At 36.9% G+C, this 24,389-nt stretch overlaps 1 protein-coding gene across 1 annotated transcript; it reads right to left on the bottom strand.

Annotated features, from left to right (window-relative positions):
• Window positions 1–6,754: 6,754 nt before the first annotated feature.
• On the bottom strand, window positions 6,755–15,763 carry LOC106800731 (olfactory receptor 1J4-like). The gene is made up of 2 exons (XM_014781934.2): window positions 14,846–15,763; window positions 6,755–6,949 (listed from the first exon to the last, which is right to left on the bottom strand). Exons 1-2 carry the CDS (start codon window positions 15,761–15,763, stop codon window positions 6,890–6,892), a joined length of 978 nt encoding a protein of 325 aa, XP_014637420.2. The 3' UTR covers window positions 6,755–6,889.
• Window positions 15,764–24,389: the final 8,626 nt, after the last annotated feature.

A 24,389-nucleotide genomic window follows, 5' to 3' on the forward strand; every position in this document is an offset into this window, starting at 1 on the left:
AAGATTAAGTTATAAGAAGTACCTAAAATAAAAGACTATACAAACGTCTCTTAAGCTAATGGTTTTACAGACACCCCCATGTCTATCTGTGAAGGAGGGGCTCGTATGAGAACCTCCCAGAGCTAACAAGACTCTGAGAGATTTTCTGGGAAACTGCTCAGTTATTCTCTTACACAGTCAGGGAGGAAACTAAAATTAAATTTAATAGAGTTGTTTAATACTACCAGAAATGTTTACTGTTTGTCCAGGCTGAAACTTGACAAAATATTTGAAAGGATTTAGCAACTTATGATCAGAAATTGGCCAAATTGGAAGCTAATATTCAGATCCTGATAGGAATTTTTATAGGCCTTCTTCGCTAAGTTAAAATAAAACTATGTACCCAGAGGGAAAGCAACAAATTAGGGATGACATAGTTAGATAGGTAGATCAAGCTATGATGTCATTTACGTTACAGCTCAATTTCTGAGGAATTGAGAGAAACCGTCCTTATCTTACAAATCTTTGCAAAACTGGAAATGCAGCTCTAGAAGCAGTTCAGACTCCAACCATTCCCTTTCACCAATCCCAAACCCTCTCCTATTTATCTCAAAAAGATCATAACCTCTCTGGGAACTGTATCTAGACCATCACCAATTCATAAGCAGAAAATTTTAGTTTATTCTATCTGCCAGGAACATAATTTGCATCCAACTATTCTTTTATAAATTAGTGAGTTTAGTATTGTACCTGATTCACAGCAAAAATTTAAGAAAAACAATTTAAGGTCTCTGCTTGCTTCTGTCTATGTATCGATGTAACTCTGTACATATGTGTTATATATTTGTGATATTTTTCAACCTCCACGTGATATAATTTCTAAAATGGTTCTATTCAATTGGCTTAGAGTAAGTGCTTACATAAGTTCTTTCTATATGTAATATAAACTAACCCAAATGTTTTTCAGGTTAACATAATATAAAATAATCCTTGGTAAATGAAAGCTTATTTAAGTTTGTTGATTTGATTGAAATAAAAATGTCTTAAGAATTATCAGCATTGCATATGATGCAGACATGCAACCTTCATTCGTGTTTATTAGTCAAATAAGCTCATGTTATCTCTGTTACAAAATTTGTCAGCAAAAATAATAACTTAGAATGATAGCTGATTTTGTCTAGTGTTTCATGAAGTTTTTGTAGGAAATCTAAACACAAATATTGGGAACAAATAAACTAATTACATGTAATTAAGATAAATGTTTTTGAGTGAATCTTTTAATAATAATTATATGTTATAGTATACGTACTTAAACATGACTTTTTAAACTTTTGATAACTTGAAAACTTAGAGTTTTGCTAAATTAAGTAAAATGATATAAATTTATTAAGTATCTAGGTCATTTCCACATGAGATAAAATATTAGACATTAATTATTAAACATTGATTTATCTACATTTGCCTACTTATTACAGAGAAACTAGAAAAATACTTGGGTTTACTAATTGACGTGTTTTGTGCCACACTGAAAAATTTTCCGAGAGAGGGCAGGTGTTTCCAGATAATATGTATAAGCCTAGGTAATTAATGTAAAGAATAAGGGTAACATCTCTGTATTCAAGGAAAGTAAGATATATATTTTCAGTAAAAAGGTATAAGGAATGGAGATATTTTTGTTTGTTTTGTTAAGAGAGCTAAATTTGTCCTAAAGTACTAGGAAGGCTGGAAAACATGGGACAAATTCTGAATGTAAAATAGAAATTTATAGAATGTTTGTGGAAGAGAAACCCTGAGGAAAGAGTTTTGTGCATGGTCAAGTTGGCTAAGATTGAAATGAATTTAATTAAGTAAATGAGTTTCAATATCAAGGGTAAGCTGGTGCAAAAATAAGAATTTTGATTTATTTCTCTTACAAGGATAATTTTCTTTGATATTTAGTCTGCTCCTGATAAAGAAACTGTGAAAGATTTTTTTCTTTACCTTTGAGTAGTCTACCAAAACAGCAGGAATTTTATTTTTTATCAAAATTAATTTCCTGTATTGTTTTTATCAGGTCTTTAATCACAAGAGCTAAGGTTTTTCTTACAACTATTTAAATTTCTGTATTTGCCTGAAAATCTTTAACTGTCACCATGGTTAAACAGATAACTAAGCATTGTTTCACGATGACCTATGACTCTATTTGACCAAGTGTTCTAAAATCTTTAGATATTTTTGACAAACTGCCCAAAATTCAAATTCAAAATGAAGCCTTTTGGGGCCAGCCTGGTGGCATGGTAGTTAAGTTCAGTGCACTCTGTTTCACTGGCCTGGGGTTCACGGGTTCAGATCCAAGGCATGCACCTATACCATTCATCAAGCCATGCTGTGGTGGCAACCCTCATACAAAATAGAGGAAGATGGGCACAGATGTTAGCTAAGGGCCACTCTTCCTCAAGCAAAAAGAGGAAGATTGGCAACAGGTGTTAGCTCAGGGCCAATCTTCTTCAAACACACAAAAAAATAATAAAATGAAATAAAGCATTTCTTTTGACCTAAAAGTAACTGAGAGGGCTGGCCAGGTGGTGTAGCAGTTAATTTTGCGCATTCCACTTTAGTGTCCCAGGGTTCACTGGTTCAGATCCTGGTTGCAGACCTACTCTCCACTCATCAAGCCATGCTGAGGTGGCATCCCACATAGAAGAACTAGAGGGACCTTGAACTAGGATATACAGCTATGTACTGGGGCTTTGGGGAAAAAAAGAAAAATAGGAAGATTGGCCACAGATGTTAGCTGAGGGCCAATCTTCCTCAACACACACACAAAAACAACAACAACAAAATAATAAAGAAATAAAACAAAGTGAGAATTTCAGCGAACCCCTGGGACTTTTCAAATAATTTGTTTTCACTTCCTATAGAGGGAGATATTAAATTAATTATGGGGCATGTTAAATTGTATGGAAAGCATTGTAAAATAAATGATGATAAACCTCCTTAAGTTATATAGTTTGGATAAATGTTATTAATATAAGAGTTTTACAACATACCTAAAATTTTTATCTCTCTTGGTTATCAGTGATAATTCTAGTTATTATTCTAAAATTTCATGTCACAGAAATAACCAAATTTCCTTGTTAATTGCATTATAATGTTAAGTCCTTTGTCATCTATAGTTATTGTTTTTTTGTGTGTGTATGTGAGGAAGGTAGGCCCTGAGCTAACATCTGCCAATCCTCCTCTTTTTGCTGAGGAAGACTGGCCCTGGGCTAACATCCATGCCCATCTTCCTCCACTTTATATGGGTCACCGCCACAGCATGGCTTGCCAATGGGTACTGTGGGAGATCAAGATTTGGCCACCCTGAAATCTATCTCTTTACCTTGGTTGTTTCTTTTAGGGACATTTGACTTTTCTCACTAACTGTCTAAAGAATTTGACATGGTGGCTCTTTTTTAGAACAGATTTATCATGACTGTTACAAAGATAATGGAGGGTAAATGTTATAATAGGAAAGGCACCAACAAGCCCTTCTTATCGGAAGTTTTGTCTCTCTGGCCATATTTTTTGGATGACCCTGTGAGGAGTTGTCAGACAATCATTTACATTTATAAGGGAAATCTCTATTTGTAAAGGTATCTCTTTTTCTGTATTGGGAAGAGGGGGGATGAGCTTGTTTTTAGAGACTTATTAATGTAGAAGGTGAGGCCTTGGGACTGTATAATAAACTTTATTCTTGTTTATTGTGCTTTAGTGGTAATCTCCTGTAACTGACTCCCCCAACCCCAAAATCCTCCTTTGTCATTGGCTGAACATAGTATTTAAGATGAGAATTTCTGTTATTGTGTTGAGAAACGCAGTGTCCCTGCTTTCTCCCATGTATACATGTTATTAAACTTGGTATTATTTTCTCCTGCTAACCTGTTTGTTAATTATTTGGCCAGCCATAAAAACCTTAAGGAAAAGGGCAGAGGGAGATTTCTCCCTCCTCCCCCGACAGTTTTGGCGAGCCAGCCAGGAGCCACACTGGCTGGCAAGTTGCTTTCTCTGGCTGGAAGACCTGCCTTCTCCCTGGACTACTGCAGATGATGAGATACGGGAACGCCTGACAAAAGCCGGCAAAAAGGTAAGACTTCTTACCATGTCAGCCTCCCAGAATCTCTATCTGCGGAGTCCGGCGAAAGGAAATGGTGAGAATTTTTTTCTCTTTCTAAGTTTAGATTGGCAAGAAAAAATATTTGGGAAACTAGTTTCTTGTGCTTTTAGTGACTCTTGGTTTAAATTTAGTAAAATACTCTTGGTTTTGATCTTGATCCCTTTTCCTCCCAGAGGTAGTCTCTGTTTTTCTCTTTTTTCTGTGTCTTTTGTCATAAGAAAAAAATACCATAGGGTAAGACACAGGCATAGGCCCTATAAGCCTGCTGTCCGGGCCGGCCCCACAGACTGGTGAGTTTGCGGGTCTCACCAGACCGGCGTCTACAAACTTCGCTGTGGGTTAATATGCATATGAAGTGAAGGTCATTGCCAAGGGCATCTTGGAAGCCAAAAAGGCCGCAAATTTGGTGGGCACAGGTCGAGCAGTTAAGAGCCATTAGGGCGCTCGCCACTTTCAGAAGACTCCCGTGACAAGATAAGTTGGGTCACGGAACGTGGTAAATGACACAGGTTCCCCGCCAACTGCAAGAAAATGTCCGTGCAACGACGAGGTACTCTGTAAAGCACACAGTCCCCAATCCCGCGGCACCTCCCCCTCTAGGTATTATTCTGGCTCCAAGAGACCTAAGGCGTGGCTAAAGCTGTCATTGTGCACAAAAAAAAAAAAAAAAAGATGAGGTTTTTCCTTCTGTCTTGTTCTGTGTCCTGAGAAAACTTGGCTTTGTGACCAATGAAAATATTCTCCTTGGTCTCCACCATACAGAAAGTGCATTTACCGGGGTGCACCTTGGTGGCCAGTTGAGTAGACTGGGGTTCCGAACTGTCTCTTTGTCCAGCTGTGCCAAGCTCTCAGGGGAGTTTGTCATAAAGGGCCCAGTCCATAAGGGCTTTTGTCGTCTTAACCTTCGTTGCTTGTTAGTGCTAAAAAAAATCCCATTCCAATATCGCCTGCCCGGTGTCACAGATTAGCGGGTCTGTGACTGGAGGCGTCCCACACTATTGTGAGAGACCGGAGACACCGTTTTCACTACACCATCCTTACCGCCTGTGCAACGAAGATCTTTACTTTTTCTGAATATCTTTGGGAGTGAATTCTGTAGATCACGGGGGCTACATCATCTGCGTCCTCACCAGGGACATCTCTTGCGTCCATGGTAGATTTATTCTAAGCGTGGAAAGCTACCTCCGGGTCTTTCCTTAAAAAGGCTTATTGGTTTGAGTCACTATTAGAATAAATATACAAATGAAGATCCTACTCGTCAATGGCCAGACGACGGATCCTTTGAATTAGAAAAACTTCTAAATTGGGGGGAAAAAAAATTTTTTTTTGAGAACTCTCACATAATTGTTTAATTGGTACCTAAGAAAAAAGGCCAAAAAAAAAAAAAAAGGAAGGGAAAAATTTGACTAGCCTTAAGACCTTGACTCAGGTTATAATTAAATTGAGAACATATAAAAGTATACATGTTGATAAGATTATAAAAGTTAGAATGTTTGAGCTAATTTTATATAGAGGTTACATCAACTTTGCCTGAGTATGTTTTAAAATGTCTGACTGGGAATGCTTCCCTGGTCCAAAATTAAAAGACCAAGATCTATTGATAAAAATTTTAATGATAACTATGTCTAAAGGTATAAGAGGTGATGAAATTTACATAAAATTTTATAAGAAAAAACTGATGTTATTTCTATTACAGAACTGGTTAACAAAAATAATAATTTAAATGATGGCTAATTTTATCTGATGTCTTATAAGGTCTTATAGGCAATCTAAATAATTATTGAAAATAAGTAACTAAATAGTTGTAAAAAAGATGAATGTTGGGTAAACTTTAAACAATAATTATGTGTTATGGTGGTTACAGCTTCCAAACTCTTTTTGATGACTTTTAGAGTTTTGCTAAATTTTATAAAATATGAAAAAAATTCTCTGAGTATCATCATTTCCAAATAACATAAGATATTAGACATTAATTGCTAAATATACATTTGTCTACTTTTGGCTTTTCATTACAGGAAAACTAAAAGGTGTTTTGGGTCTATTGGCAAACATGTGTTTTATTAAAAGATTATACTATAAAGTAACATATTTCTAGAAGTTATAAAGTGTTCATAAATTTTCCAATGCACAAAATGCTAATATAAAAAAAATTTATAACTGCTTACTTAGTTTTTACTTAGAAGTCAAAGTCTATAAGGGTTAAAATTTCTAATTAATATATGTGATTGAAGCTACTAAATATTAAAAAAAATATGTCTGTGTACAGAAAAAGTAAGATGTATAAAAAAGGACAAAAAATGGAAATATTTTGTTTGATTGATTAAAAAAGATAAATTTGTCCTCAAGTACTAGAAGAGAAAAAAAAAGACATGCGACAAATTCTAAATGTAAAAAGAAAGTTATAAAAGGTTTGGGGAAGAAGAATTCTGAAGAAAGAGTTTTTACATGGTCAAGTTGGCTAAAATTAAAATAAATTTAATTAAGTAAATGAGTTTTAATATCAAAAATAAGCTGGTACAAAATTATAATTTAGTCTTATTTCTCTTAAAAAGATGATTTTCTTAAACTTGATAAAAAAGTTATTTTCTTTACCTTTGAATAAGTCTACCAAAAAAAAAAATAAATAAATAAAAACTGTTAAAATAATTTCCTGTGTTCAAAAGACTGAGGTCTCTCTATTAAGGCTTTTTAGACTGTTAATGCTCTGTTTGCTTTGAATTTTTATATTTCTGACAATCTCCCCAAAATTCATATCTTAAATAAAGTCTTTTTTTTTTACTTTTTTTCTTTGAGAATTTTCAAAGGGCCCTGAAACTTCTCAAAGAAATTTGCTCTCTTCCTATAAGGAAGAAGACTGAGAAACTTACTCTCTATCTATAAAGAAAAAGATACTAAACTTATTAGACTTATTCAATGTTAAATTACATAAAAAACATTGTGACACAAGTAATGATAAGCCTGCTTAGGTGATATTTTGTGGGTTAATGTTAATGATATAGGCGTTTTAAAATTATATAACATTACTAAAATGCTGATCTTTCCTGATTATTAGTCATAATTCTGGTTATTATTATTTTAAAGTGTTGTATGTCACAAAATTAACCAAATTTCTCTGTCAGTTGCCATTTTGAGGTCTTGTTGTTTACAGATTTATTTATTTGCTCTAATGCTTTTACAAAATGTTTCAACTTCAAAAAATTCATAGAAAGGACTCTGACATTTACACTGGAATACAGGTTTCTGACAAACTTTCTGATCATAAAACTGAACTTAGTAAAAAATTACAGAAATCTGATAGAAAAACTGACTTCATGAAGCTGCTAACAAAATGACTGGGATCGAGAATAGATTACAAGACTGAATAAACTGATAAAGATGATTATAATTTTTATGATTTTTCATTTAAAAATTGCTGAATTTTTAATGTTTTGTTTTTTTCAGATTTAAAGAAAACTTTTTCTTGTTTCTCCTGCGCTAGCTGTGACGTATAACAATTTAGTAAATGGTATTTTTATAAGTACAATGAAAATATATATCTTTTTCTCTCTACCTGATCCCTCCAAGATTTAAAAACTCTTAATAAGTGAATATTGTAGTTTTCATGACAATATAGTTATTTACATAAGTTCAATAAAAATCTGTTCTCCTTATAACAGGACACAATTAAAAACACTGGTTATATTGCCAAGGTTGTGACTAAAACATCATATTTGCGATATAACCATACAGCTTTTGAAAAATGAAAATTAGACTTTATAGAATAAAGCCACGTAAAAATATTGGCCTGGTACCTTATGTTCCAAGCAACACTTACCAAGATAAGTAAAGAATGTCACTTATCTGGCAGGTACAAAGAACCTCGAAATATTTTGGGGAAACCTCAGAAGAAAAGAATTCACCCAAATCTATAAATATTACAGGCGAAGTCTGATGACAAAATCCTTGGCTTGGCTTTCCTGGCCTAGAGAGGCCTTTAAAGTTAAATCTGAGATTCCTTATAAAAAGTTCCAACAAAACAGATTTAAAAAAACCTATGTGATCAATTGCTATTCTTGCTGTACTTATGTAAATAATTGGGACAACTCTATTAAAACTAGACTTATTTTACAAACTAGTTAGTTTTAATTTGGCTATCTTTGATAAAAATGAGGGTGATTTTAGAAAAAAAAATTATATTTCAATAAAAACTATAGTATACATTTGCAGATATTAGATCCTAGTTTTGTTCATTGTCTTTTAAGGTTTTTGTTTTATATCTGTTGACGGGACTAGATCCTGATTTCTTCTAGTCTCCTGAAATATCTGGCTACAGATGTCCAAACTAACGTTTTTGATTTTTTTTCCATCATTTTCATTTAAAATCACTGAAAACTGAACCTGCCTTTTTTTTCCTAAAGCCTTATAAACTGAAGCTGATAGACTCGATATAAACTTAAGAGATGACTTGATGACACCATCAGAGACATTTTAAACTACAAAAGATACTTTGCCGCTGACATCTAAAAATCTTCTTAAATGGCTGTTCTCTTATCTCAAACTCGTTTCTAATTTGCTTCAACCATTAACCTTGTTTTTCTTTTGTTTACATAAAAATGCTTCTATTAAATACTTGATTGCTTGCTTCCATAATATAGGCGTAACCTTGAGAGCCCACCTACATCACCACCTTCCAAAATAAACTTAATTGAACTGATCTATTATCAAGACAAAAAAATATATTCAGTGAGATGAAACAGCCTACCAACTCAGCTTCTGGACTATGAAACTTCTTTAAGTTTCAAAAGGACTGTGAAACTTTTAGTTTCAAAGGCGGGACTGTGGGAGATCAAGATTTGGCCACCCTGAAATCTATCTCTTTACCTTGGTTGTTTTCTCTAGGGACATTTGACCTCCCCCACTAACTGCCTAAAGAATTTGACATGGTGGCTCCTTCCTAGAACAGATTTATCATGACTGCTATAAAGATAATGTAGGGTAAATGTTATAATAGGAAAGGCACCAACAAGCCCCTCTTATCAAAAGTTCTGTCTCTCTGGCCACATTCTCTGGATGACCCTGCGAGGAGTTGCCAGACAATCATTTACATTTATAAGGGAAATCTCCATTTGTAAAGGTATCTCCCTCTCTGTATTGGGAAGAGGGGGGATGAGCTCATTTCTAGAGACTTATCAATGTGGAAGGTGAGGCCTTGGGACTGCATAATAAACCTTACTCTTGTTTACTGTGCTTTAGTGGTAATCTCCTGTAACTGACTCCCCCAACCCCCAAAATCCTCCTTTGTCATTGGCTGAACATAGTATTTAAGACGAGAATTTCTGCTATTGTGTTGAGAAACGCAGTGTCCCTGCTTTCTCCCATGTATACATGTTATTAAACTTGGTATTATTTTCTCCTGCTAACCTGTCTTGTTAATTATTTGGCCAGCCATAAAAACCTTAAGGAAAAGGACAGAGGGAGATTCTCCCTCTTCCCTCGACAGTTTGTTGGTGCGTGCCTGGGATCCAAACCAGCGAACACCAGGCCGCCACAGCGTAGCACCAGCACTTAACTGCTTGTGCCACCGGGCCAGCACCAATACTTATTGTTTTACTCTGATGATTTTGCAAAATGTTTCATCTTCAGAGTCATGGCAAGATTCACTTACTCTAGAAATCAGTTTTCTGATGAGCTTTCATATCATAAAATTGAACTAGGTAAGAAATTACAGAACTCTAATGGACAAACTGTTGGCTTCATAAAACTGCTAACAAAAGATCAAGATCAAATATTAATAACATAGGACTACATAAACCAAGGAGAATTCTCTAATGTTTTGTTTTTCCATGTTTAAAGAAATCTTTTCTCTTAAGACATCAATAATTTGGTAATACATGCCTTTGTAAACAAAGATGAAATATTTCTTTTTCTCCCTTCCTGATCCCTCTGGAATTCAGAACCTCTGAGTGAATATTCTTGTTTTCACTTATATAAATAATCAGGGCAAGTTTTCTTTTCTTTTCTTTTCTTTTTTTTTTTTTTTTGGTGAGGAAGATTGGCTCTAAGATAACACCTGTTGCCAATCCTCCTCTTTTTGCTGAGGAAGATTAGCCCTGAGCTAACATCTGTGCCCATCTTCCTCTATTTTGTGTGTGGGACATGGCCACACATGACTTGATGAGCCGTGCATATGTCCACGTCTGGGATTTGAACCTGCAAACCCCGGGGCTGCCGAAGTGGAGTGCGTGAACTTAACCACTACACCACCAGGCCGGCCCCCAGGCCAAGTTTTTAATGTAAACACATTAGTTATACTGTGATTATCTTTGGTAAAAATCAGGATAATTTTGGAGAGAAAATCATGTTGCACCTTTGTAGACGTTGGATTCTAGTACTGTTAATTGTCTTTGACATTTTGTTATATATCTTTAGACTGGACTCCCCTGGACTAAGATATCGCCTTTGGTCTTGCCAACTACTTGTTGTGCCCCATTTGGAAAACATGAACTGACCCAACATGGGATGGTCACTGGCAGATCAGTGTCTGCTGCTACACAAACTTCTGTGATCCCTTGTTGTCTTTTGCTAGTATGACCAGCTACTGTAAGTCTCTAATGTCTTATACTCAAGCCTATCATCAAGATAAAGAAGTTTCCTGGATTCAAATTTATAGGATCCTGTAATTCACATAAGTGTTAAATCACAGCTTTGGTACCTAAACTTATAACAAGTTACACCTATGATGTTGTTCCAGTAGTAGGAATAGAAACCACTTTAAATTCTACCAGAATTCTCCCTTCCGGTGGGAGATGGGCCTTATTATCAAATAATTTTTACTAGACTCCTATAACCACTCAAATCTGTGAATTTCGACAAGCTATGTGGCTATGCCCCCAAACAGCAGTAGAACCTTGAATTTTCCTCTAATTGGCCTATAACAAGCACACCTATGCAAACAAATATACGGTATGTGGGTGAAGTCAAAATTTTGTTGAGAAAGTTTATAAAATACCTGTTTCATACTTTCTGACTTGTATTGTAATCAAAGAACTTTTTATTGTAATTTTACTGCTATATGGTGTAATACCAGCTTTGCTAGTCAAATAGAACTGCCTAAGATAATAAGACATATACTAATATTGATATTGATGATGAAATGTTTTGGGAATTAGAACTATATCCATTATAAGATGTAATTTCAATGAAATCTAACTGGCCTGAAAAATCTTTACAAGTGACAACTGAAGAAGTTGTTACTATATTAAACCAGTCTTCCCAAACTTATTATAAAATACACATAACAGTGGATAAAGGAGGCAAACAAATAATTTAGTACAAGATTACCAAGATACGTGTAACGGATGCTTTGGTTTCTTCTCTTGTCTCTTTCAATCCGTGTCTACTTCACATTGGCTACTTTAAATACTGTGATTGGTTTATTATCATTGTTATTAAGCCTGTTCTATAGATGCTACAAACAATGTAATCAGAAAGAGTCATACAAAATCACACTTACAATGTTTGTGCAACAATTCAACCTAGTTGAAAATATATATAACCTATGAAATTACTTCCCCTGTCAGTCTGTACCTCTGTGATTGTCAATTATATTCAGCTATTTCCCCCCAGTGTGGATTACTGGGTAGATCAATTGAAATAAAGCCCAGCTGCAGGGACATGATGGACCCAGGGCAGGAAGCAACCACCCTGGCATTGAGTGACAATATTTAATCATCAATGTTTTCTATAGAAAGATTAATAATCAAAAGGAGGAAATGATATGGAAATTTTTATATATTAAAGCATATGGGGAAGTCATTTTGGTTTGAACTTGGTTTGGCCTGAATTTTATTTGAACTAAAGAAGCCTGACTTAACAGTCTGTCAGACATACACTGTCATCTGCTTTAATCATTACCATAAATTAAGAATATACTCTTTGAAGATAAGAATTAATGCCTCCCTTCTTATGATGGCAGTACTCTGTAAAGATAAGAATTAATGTCTCCTTTTCTGTGACACCAGGCTCATGTTGACCTGCTGTGTATCTGCTAATATGTAATGATCATCTTCTTGAAACCTTGAAGGAGTGTACCCCCTGATGCTTGATGTATGTATCTTCAATTGGAAATGGTATATAACTGGGCTGAAAATTGCTCTTCACCAGAGTGCCTTCTTCCCCTGTGAGAGGTGCTACTCTAGAGCTACAGTCTTCAGTTTGGCTCCAATAAAACTCTCTTCTTTTCTTTACTGTAGAATGACTATTGATTATTTGCATCAACACCTTGATAGTGAGGAGTCATTCCCTTTTCCACAAAATGTTTATTTATTTGCTGAATATTTGAATACATATTAAGTAATTTCAGAATCTTGAACTCATGCCACTGTTAATGACAAACTAATTACTGTTCAAAAACTTTGTTTATGGTTTTTTTTATTGTGAAAGTGTATAGATAAAATCTGCATTCAAGAATTACTTAGGTTAGTTATTTCATGTTCCCCTTCAGTCTAATTACTGTGGTAATTTGATATATAGTTAGATTTGTTTTGTTTTATTTGACTTTGCTTTATTCCACACCCTCTTCCATTCATTTTTTAGTAGGTAAAAGATAATATATTCAAAATTATTCAAATAAATATACTTATCTCCCAATCTTTTCTACCCCATTCCCACCTATTTCCTGTAGGTAAGCAATCTCCTTGGTTTCTGATTTATTCTTCTTGGTTTCTTTTTGCTCAAATGGGAAGATACATGTATATTTCATTTCCCCTTCACTTTTACACAAAAAATAGCATGGTATAAATGCTTTTTTACATACTGTTTTTTTTGTTTGTTTGTTTATTGCAGTAACATTGGTTTATAACGTTGTATAAATTTCAGGCGTACATCATTATACTTCTATTTCTGCATAGATTACATCATGTTCACCACCCAAATACTAATGACAACCCATCACCACACACATGTGCCGAATTATCCCTTTCACCCTCCTCCTTCCCCCCTTCCCCTCTGGTAACCACCAATCCAATCTCTGTCTCTATGTGTTTGTTTATTGTTGTTATTATCTACTACTTAATGAAGGAAATCATACGGTATTTGACCTTCTGCCTCTGACTTATTTCACTTTGCATAATACCCTCACATTGTTTTTTTTTTCCATTTAGCAATATATCCTGGAAATCTCTCTATATTGAGTCATAGATATCTTTGTTATTATTTTTTCACATCTGCAAAGTACTCAATTGCGTTGATGTTCCATAGGATTTCTTTTTGGAGTCCTTGATTGAGATTGTGGTAAGGGAACAAACGAAATGCCACCAAAAAGTATACCTCAAATCGTTAAAATGTTAATTTCATGTTATGTATATTTTAGTACAATGAAAATATTTTAAGGAGAAAGTAAGTAGTAATCACAACATAAAGCATAGAAACAAATAGTGAAATAATAATGTATGATTATTAAGTTGATAGATGGGGAATGGAATAATAAAATACATACTTAAATAATAAAAAGTAGAAAGAAACAAGAAAAGAAATATGAAACAGAAGTCTCAAATAAAAAACGTAATAATACGAAAATATAGATTCAAATATACCATGATGACATTAGATATTAATAGATCAAATTCTCCAGAAATGTAATGATTGTCAATCTACATAAAAAGAGCAAAATCCAACTTACACTGTTAACAATGGACACCTCACAAATATAAGGACATAGACAAGTTTAAAGTACAGTGATGGAAAATAAATTCCATGTAAATACTAACCAAAAGAAAGCTGGTATGTCTATACTAATATCAAAAGAAGTAGAGGAGGAGCCAGTCTGGTTGCATAGTGGTTAAGTTTGCACTCTTTGCTTCAGCAGCCTGGGTTTCACAGGTTCGGATCCCGGGTGCAGACCTGTGCACCGCTCATCAAACCATACTATAGCAGGCATCCCACATGTAAAGTGGAGGAAGATGGGCACGGATGCTAGCCCAGGGCCAATCTTCCTCAGCAAAAAGAGGAGGATTGGCAACAGATGTTAGCTCATGGCTAATCTTCCTCACACACACACAAAAAAAGTAGATGAGATATTAAGGTAGGAGCCATTTTAGAGACAGAGGAATATCTCCTAATTATAAATGCAGTGATGTGCTGCAAAATGCATAAAAAATGACTTTCTCTCTCTGTCTTTTTTTTTTCTTTACAAAGTCTTGCTTCATAGCATTTCCCAATTTCCATAGTGTCATAATTCCCATTATGGCAGATTTCAATCTACCAACATGGTGTCATAGAATACGGAGTTGGGAAGAAATGTGCATAACCGGTTCAAAGTCAAAGCAAGCCAGCTTCAGCAAGGTACAAAATAAAAGATTCAGTCCACCAGGAGCTGTTCATGATGCCAGATCTGTGTGTCATTAGTAATGTAGGATAAAAAATACATAAAAATACTTAAAAACTGACATATCTAAAAGGAGAAGAAGATAAATCTAAAATTGTTATTGAACGACATGTTTTGTGTAAGATTTTGTATACATCTTTTGAGATGAATAACCAGAAAAAAATAATTACAAATAAAGAATATTTAACAATCCAAGTAGCAAACTTGACATAATTAACATGGTAACAACACTATACATGACAACAGGATGCATATTATTTCAAGTTATATGGAATTGTCAACCACACAACAATTTTAGGAGATACATCTCACTGTGCTTGTGACTGCAATAAGATGATTTAGTGAATGTCACATAAAGAAGGTATCCCATTGGCAAATATTTCTAGGGCCTGTTTTATATCTCTGTTCCTCAGACTATAGATGAAGGGGTTCAGCATGGGGGTAGCTATTGTATACATGACCGAAGCAATGATATCCTTGTCATTGGAGCCCCATGACGAAGACAAAAAATAAACACCTGCAAGTGCCCCGTAGTATAAAGACACCACAAAGAGATGAGAGCCACAGGTAGAAAAGACTTTAAAGAGTCTTTTGGTGGAGGGGACCCTCAGGACGGTGGTCCCTATACGGATATATGACCCCAAGATGCTACTCAAGGGCAAGAAGAAAAGTGTTCCTCCCTCAGTGAAGATGATCATCTCATTAATGGAGATGTCTGAGCAGCTCATCTTCAGGAGCGCAGGGAGGTCACAGAAGAAGTGGGGGATGGTATTGTCAGCACAGAAGGACAGTTGGATCAAGAGGAGGGTGTGCAACAGGGCATGGGCACAAGAGAGGAACCAAGACCCAGCTACTAATGAGACACACAGCTCTTGCCTCATGATGGTGGTGTAGTGGAGTGGCTGACAGATGGCCACATACCTGTCATATGCCATCACTGCAAGAAGGAAATGGTCAAGACAAGCAAATACCAAGAAAAAATACATCTGAGAAATGCACCTCATATAGGGGATAGATTGTTGTTGAGTCTTCATATTCCTGAGCATATTTGGAACCGTTACAGATGAAAGGGAAATGTCGGAGAAGGCCAAGTGGCTGAGGAAGAAGTACATGGGGGTGTGGAGGCGAGAGTCCAGCCTGATGAGCAGGATGATGAGCAGGTTCCCCAGCACTGTGGTCAGGTACATGCCCAGAAACAGGGCAAAGAACAAGCCCTGCTGCTCTAGCTGGATGGGCAGGCCCAGGAGGAGGAACTCAGACACGCTGCTCTGGTTCTCAGGCCTCATAATGCTCTTCTATATGCTGGGGATGAAGAAGGTTTGGGAATCTCAGGAACCTACAAAGGATGATCAGCACCATCACATCTCATAAGGTAATTCTCAGGGAAAACAACAACTTTTTAAATACACTCATTACTTTCTCATGCCTATGGATGCATGCCTCTTCACTCTATCTCAGTTGCCTCCAGGAAAACATCACACTTAAAAGCAACCAACAAGACCTCACTGCACAGAAGTAAAAGCATGTTCATGGTTTATTTAACCAATATTTATAGAACATTGAGGCTGAGCATGGACCCCTACTAAGAAATGAGAATGCAGCAGTGAACAAGAAAGGCAAGGTCCCTGCCCTCTGTGAGTATAGATCTTGATGAGCATAGAGGCATAACTCACTACAAGACAGAGCCAAATTGTAATAATTCACCATGGCAGAAATAGTAGATGATCCCCAGCAAACTGGTATGAGTTGTCTCTACCTTAAAGTAATGTGAGACTCGAGTGCTGAGGCAGTGTTGTAGGAGCATTGTCACACTCCTCCTGTGAATCTGGCTGTGTCCCAGTGACTTATTGCTGTAAACTCATGGTCACTCTAGAAGCGGGTGGTCATTTAAATCTGCTTGATCCAAGAATAGCTCCCAAACCAGAATAGTCCTCAGAGTATCTTTCATAAGAATGGTGAGCATTTAACTACTAGGCTAAGGACTTTACCTTCACTTCCTAGTTAAATCCACACATCAGCCTTACATTCCCAGATTTTAAAAAATCTTTCCAGCTGCACTGAGAATGAATGTTTTCACCTATTTTAGCTCTTATGAAATAGAAACATAAATGATATTAATTTAATATGTAAATATGTAAATTATGCATATTACCATTTTCTGTAGGTTACAAAATGTAAAATATTGACTTCTTGTAGTTCAACATAATATTACTGTGTGATCAGAGTCAGTGCTCTCAACCACTACACATGGAAACTTCCCCCATCATTGGTTAGGAGCACTAGACACCTTGTGTTGCTTTAGGGCTGCAGAGAAGCCAAAATAGTTCAAAATGTTCTTAGTTCTATGCCTAGATATTTTCCTTCATATCTATTGATCTATTTTCCAATTGACAAAAGTCTCTCACATTCATTATCATTTATTCAAACAATAAATATTTATTGAGAGGTCTAAGTTTCATGACGCAAGTGTATTTTCCTCAGTTTTTAGATTGAAAACTGAGACCAAGAAGTTAAGTGATTTTCCCAAGGTCACATCGTCAGTAGTGGGGGTTCTGTACTCTCACTTCACACAAGATAACATCTCATGTGTCTGCCTGGGAAATTAAGTGAAGGGTTAAAAAACTCTGACTCACTCAGTCACACTCAGGTATATGAAAATCACAGCAGATCCATTTCAAAAACAGGGAGTTGCTTGGAACTTGGGTTATCTCAGCCAACGGTGGTCCAGATGAAGGGCACTGAAGGAAATATTTGAGTCACAGGGGAAAATCAGAAGCCCCCAAACACATACAAACCACACACAAACACACATACACCCTCCTGATTTGAGGATTCCAGTCACCTGTGACCAGTTCCCATCCTAAGGGAAAGATAGCCAGTATGTGGATCAGTTCATAAACTTCATATACAGATACACATGACAAAAATAACACACAAAGTAAGACATACACAACACACAACGATGTACCGTTCACCCGCAAACACACTCACAATGCACATCAACACACCTGACACACGACACGCCCTCTTAAACACTCAATTAACCACATATACATAACACAGCATTATATACACACACCATCAAAAACACAGAAGGCCACACAATGCAAAAATCCCACAGAAATATCAACAACATACATGTACACCCAGCCACACACTCACTACAACAAGAGCACACACGCTCCCACTACTGAGAGGAGTGCTTTGGCCTCTTCTGACCCACACCCTTCCTGGGGGAAGGCAGTCATCCTGGGGCAGTTAAAACCTATTCAGTTACAGGCACAGTCATTAAACCACCAACAACCCATGAATGTGGTAACATGTATATGGTAACACACACACAAAAAAAAGCAAAAAACACACTTGCTTGATCTCACACACAAGTGTGTCACCCACAAACACAGCTTGCACACGCTGCCGAGCAGAGGTTTGAACCCTCTGTGATCTCAATTCTTTGGTGAGGTCAGGCATCTTCTTCTCCAGCATTGGAGACAACAATCTCATTCCCACTGCTGAGCTCTCATTTGCTTAGCTGTGATGGCTGCCCAGTTGGGGAAATGTCCCATCATAATAACAGGAGGCAAATATTTACGATGAGAGGCCTGAATCAGGGGTCCCTAATCACACCTTAGGAGGCTTATACTTTGGTAACGTGCACTGAAACAGAGCCCAGATTGGGCCTAACTTAGGAAAAGAATCAGGCTGTGAGTCAGATACATAGTCCACACACACACATGCAACTATCTAACAACATGAATACAAGCATGCACACAGATGCACATACACACACACCCATGAACACAAAGGCACACAAGCCCACAAACTCTTGGGTAGACCCACGATCAAGTGCAGATTTCCAGCTCCGTCTGACCTGTGCTCTTGGTTGGTGACCTTCTGTTCCAGACTGTTGCCCAAATCCTCATCTTCTGTTCAGGGGAGTCAGTATCCAGATGAAAAGAAGAAATATCTGGCCTCAGCACTTCTACAGATTTTCATGTTCCTTAACCAACTCCAGAGCAATGAGCAAAAAGAAAAAGTTTTAAGTAACAGCAAGAGGATAGAAACAAAGTCCCCAAGCTTCTGGGTCAGGGAGGAGCCAGCATAGGCTAATTGACCAATTTCTTTCTGCCCTTGGGGAGCTGCATATCCAGGAGCTAGAGGGGATTGGAGTCCCAGGGGATGGTGTTTCTGATGCCAGCAATGCCTTTGTTCTTGGGCATGATTCCAGCTGGGACAAGGAATTTTTATTAAAAAGATGTCATAATAGCTTGTTTACAATGGTGTTGGCATTCTAAGGGACACTATTAAGGGACAGTGAAGCACTCAGAGTTAGCAGCAGTGGGAAACAGGTACAAGGGGAGGGAGTGGTTATGAGAACCTGGTGAGACATGTAGGGGTAGGAGAGGACCCCAGGACAGGACTGTGGACAGTCACCATCAACCCAGGGTTCCGCAGGGAGGAAAATAGAATAAATGCCCCAACCTCTCTCTCCTTCTGCATTTGATCTCTTGCTTGTGTTTCCATTGGTCAAATCCAAAGGGCCAGGGAACCCAGTTGATGCAGTTCATAAAGTAAGGCTCCTGAGAGAAAACAGGCTGGAGAAAGCTAGAGAATGGACGTGGAGGGGCCAATGGAGACTATCTAGCACACATTGGTATAGACAACATTTTCTGGTTAACACATTTGTGTGCTAATTTGTGGATGGCAAATATGCTGATACATTTTATTCTACAGACATGGTTTTTTTCTTGGTGTAAAATTGCCTCTACAGTTTCACTTTAGACGCTGTAAACTCTTAAAGAGGAGGGATGACATTTTATAGAATTACCTTTCTGTGCCCTGCCCATGGTTCAGCAGTTCATATTTGTTCTCTGACAGGACCTACAAGAAGAATAATTTAGAAGATCATAATTGTCTGCCTGGACGCCAACTATAAATTTAGAGGTAGACCTTTAGGATATTCTGTTCTCTCTTACTGAGTAATTATGGACAAAGGATTTTTTTTTAACTTTTTATTTAGAAGTCATTTCAGATTTATAAAAAACTAAAAATTATACAAAAGTTCTCATATATGTTTCACCCACATTGCCCAAAAGTTAGTATTTAATCATGTTTGCTTTATTATTATGTAGGTATGCACATATCTCAGACTCAGCCTATAGATCTTTGGTCAGTATACTGCAGTACATATTATAGGAAGGCAGCTGACATCAATTTTTCCAATTACCAGCAATTCTAATCTTGGTCAGTAGATGAAGGTGGTCTCTCCCAGGTTTATCTATTTTAAAGTTACTATTTTAATCTTTGAAATTAGTAATTATAACTTGAGTAGATATTTTGCAGTTATATAAACATGTTATTTCTCTTTAAAATTTCAACCACCATATATAACATCATACTTCATAAGAATCAGGTGACTCTTGCCTGAAAAAATTATTGTAATTGTGGTGGCCAAATGGTGATTTTTCTCATTCCATCAATAATTCTACATGTGTTAGTTCTCTGTAAGAGAGAAGTTTCCCTTCTCCACCATCTATTTTTTTACCAATTTATTTATATCATTATGGATTCATAGATTCTCATTTGATCTATGAGTCATAATTCATTAGGGTTGAGATTTTTTCAATTGTTTTATTGAGGTCAAATTGGTTTATAACATTGTATAAATTTCAGGTGTACATTATTATATAGCAGTTTCTTTATAGACTGCACCATGTTCACCACCAATAGTCTAGTTTCCATCCATCACCATACATATGTGACCCTTTACCCATTTCACTCTCACCCGCTTCCTTCCCCTCTGGTAACCACCAATCTGTTCTCATTATCTATGTGTTTGTTTGTTTGTTGCTATTCTTTTTGAAACCCAAATTATTCCATATTAAGAATTTGGGAGCCCCTCTTAGCTGGCTGCTGTGTCCCCATGATTCGTCGAGCACTTCCTGATTTTCAGGCTCAGTAAAATTTTCCCACATCATCTTTGTATTTTCTGGCGCCAGTCCTGGAATAAGCCATCTTTCTAAGTAACTTGGGTTTGTTTTAGAGAAGAATGGTATTTAGAGAGAAAATTTGTTAGGTGTGTTCATTGCTTACAAGGCTTCCTATATATGTATATATATATATTTGAAACACAGGAATTATAAACAAGAAACTAATAAACTAATAGTAATGCTTACTCATAGGAGGTGGCTTGGGACTGGGGTGAAAAGAATGGGGGATGAAAATAGGATAAATGTTGATATATAATACATAAATTTCAGCCTGTTTATATAAGTGTTAAAAACAACCAGAAGGCCCTAAAACATGTACATGAAACACACACACACACACACACACACACACACACATGCTTGCACACTTAAAATGCTGATTTGTGATTTCTTGCCATCTGTGACCTACAGCGATGCTAAAAAAAAGAACAATAGTAATATGGGTTAGTTACCTAAAGAGTCATAAAAAATGAAACTTACAAATAATACACAAGTTTGGACACACACCACACAAATAACCCACAAAACCACATATAAACATTATTATAATCTCAAAACAAACATCAAACACCAGCAACACACAAAAATCACATATGCGACATATAAACTCATAATCTAAATATAGACTCACATGCAGAAAAACACATAGTAAAATAACAAAAAACACAAGATCACACACATCACACGAAAACTATACAAGAAACATACTATTGCACACACATGCCTCTTCACAGTCAGTCAACAAACAACACACATGGTCACACATGTACGTTGTCACTGCAAAATGAGATATCCCATCCCCCACAGACCTGCACCCAACACAGGAGAAGTCAGTTAGTGAGTGAAATTGTTTGGGCCCCATTCACTCACAGGAACCATAACATAAATATTACCTGCAAATAAAACAAACACATACACACACACACACACACACACACACACACACACAACTCATGAAGAAAACATACATATACTCACATTACACAAACAAAGAAACACCACACAGACCCAGGTGGAATACGTATGCAGGCCTCTAGACACAGAGAAACACCTCGCCCACCTAGAATTCCCAGCTCACTCTGACATGTGCCAGGCCTTGGTGAGCTCAGGCACCTTCCAATCCAAACAGATTCCTGAATCCATAGCTTCTGTTGAGAACACCAGGAAGAAAAAAGTAAGAGGAAAGCCTCTGTAAGCCTACAAACTCCTGGGCTTTCTGTGTCTGTCTTTGAGCTCCAGAGCAATAGGCAGGAGGATACCATCTTACAAACTTCAGAGAGGGTTCATAGAAACTCCCTAAGCTCCTGCTAAGGGAAGGATCAAAGTAGACTAATTGCCTCCAATTCCTATCAGGACTTGAGGAGGAGCCTGTACAGAGCCTGGAGGGACTGAGCTACAGGAGCCACCTGAGAGGGTGCCACTGATATCAGGGACAGCCTGGGCTCCTCTCTGCCTGCTGATAGTTCCAGCAGGGAAGCAGAAATGGCTTAGTCATCCTCCATCACCAATGTTGTCAATGCACTGGGTCGGCCCCTCCCAATAGCACTTATGGTCCAGGAATAGAAAGTCTGGTTTCTGTAAACTCCATACCACTTACACTTGTTACCATGAGAGTAGAAATCTAGCTTTAACTTTACATCCTGCAGGATCCTTCTCTCCCTTGGCAGAGACTTCAGGGCATAGAGTGGTGCCTTCTCCAAGAGAATGTAGAGTAGGGAGATTGAGTCCTTGGGCTCAGTACTCAGAGTGAACTGGTCTGGGCTCTGCCACTCACTAATTGCTGGCACTGAACAAATAAAGTATCCTCTCAGTCCTATTTCATCAGCTGTCAAGTGCAGATAATAATTGTATTTTCATTATGAAGACATCACTGAGATTAAATGAGATGATTCTTGCTAAAGCACATAATAAATGCACAATAAACATAAGCTCTTGCCATCGTTATCTTTGTATCTTCCAAAAAAGATAACTATATCTAGAATTACTGATATTGATATAGGATTGATGTTGAATGAATGACTAAATTAATTGAGTGACGAAATCTTCTGACCTTAGTATTAACCTAAGAAAGATTTGAATTATCCTCACAGAATAACAATAAAATTATGTGATTCAAGTTTCAGCAGATCAGTCAATCCACTTTTACTCTCCTTTTGTTTAACACATGGTAACTGACATCTCTGTTGGCTGGATAACTGCAGACTCCCTCAGTCCCAAAGAAAGCCTCAGGCAGAGAAGAATGCAAACACTTCCAGTGAGAAGCTGTCAGCTTGATGAAAACCATCTAATGCAACATCCAATAAACTCAAGTAGGACAGGGTGCTTCAGGCTGGGCATCAGCTACAGTTCCTACCATGCACTCCCCACATTTACTCCTGCCCTTCACTGAGCCTGGAGAAAGGTAGCCAGTCATATACTCTTTAAACAGAATTTAGAAAGGAGAGTTAGTGGAACAAACTACAATCTTTGCTGCTACAGCTGTCCCAAGGCTGAAATTGAAATTCATCACTGCCTTCCTCTAACGTCTGTATTGATTTCCTTTATCCTCCTCCAACACGACCGCTTGTCAAGGTTGCTTCCCTGATGGAGACCCAGATCTTCATTTGTGAAATGTCAGAGCTCTTGATTATCCTACTTGTTAACTGTTACGTGGCAGAGCTGCAATTGCCTGTTTAATGTTATCTCTGGTCAGGGAAGCATCTCTAGTTCTTCATGAGAATTAGGGTCAATTATAAGTAACTCCTTTCTTTGCCTCATGTTTTCTCCAATTATGAGAACTTAGGAGTAACTCCTTTCTTTGCCTCATGTTTTCTAGAGTGAAGAACCTAAAATTTCCAAGCAGCCATCATACTTTAAGATCAGAGAACGACCGCTATGTTCTCTGTAGAAGCACATCCAGCTCAATCAAAGACCAAGACTTCTAAATCCACAGAGCCTAAAGTTGCAGGAGTGGGAAGCACCCATGGCATGAAACACCCAAAGGGATGGATCATAGACCTAAAAGTAAAATGAAAAGCTATAAAACTCCTAAGAGATAAATGAGAGGAAAACATAGATGATTTTGGATATGGCCATTACTTTTTAGATACAACACCAAAGGCACTAACCATGCAAGAAATAATTGATCATTAAAATTAAAAACTTCTGCCCTGCAAAAGACAGTGTCAAGAGAACAGGAAGGCAAACCACAGACTTGGAGAAAATATTTGCAAAAGACACATCTGGTAAAGGACCATTATCCAAAATATACAAAGAACTCTTAAAACTCAACTGTGAGAAAACAAACAACCCAGTTTAAAATTGTCCCAAATATCTTAACAGACATCTCACCAAAAAAGATACAGATGACAAATAAGCATATGAAAAGATGTTCCACATCATATTACATCAGGTGCATGCAAATTAAAACAATGAGATACCACTACATACCTATTAAAAAGGTTAAAATCTGAAGCATTAACATCAAATATTGGTGAGGATGTGGAGCAACAGGAACTACTGTGCACTGCTAGTGGGAACGCAAAATGGTACAGTCACTTCGGAAAGTAGTTTGGCAGTTTCTTACAAAACTAAACATACTCTTGCTATACAATCTAGCAATTGTGCTCCCTGGTGTTTACCCAAAGTAAATGAAAACTATGTCCATACAAAAACCTGCACACGGATATTTATAGTGTCTTTATTCATAATTGCCAAAACTTCTAAGCAATCAAGATATCCTTCAGTAGGTGAATGTGTAAATAAACTGTGGCATATCCAGACAATGGAATATTATTCAGCATTAAAAAGAAATGAGCTCTCAGGCCATGAAAAGATATGGAGGAGGCTTAAATGCATATTACTAAGTGAAAAAAGCCAATTGGAAAAGACTACCTACTGCATGATTTCAATTACAATGATATTATGGAAAAAGCAAAACTAT

The sequence above is a fragment of the Ceratotherium simum genome, chromosome 29 (assembly GCF_057802395.1).
Source record: "Ceratotherium simum simum isolate JZ-2026a chromosome 29, ASM5780239v1, whole genome shotgun sequence".
NCBI lineage: Eukaryota > Metazoa > Chordata > Mammalia > Perissodactyla > Rhinocerotidae > Ceratotherium > Ceratotherium simum.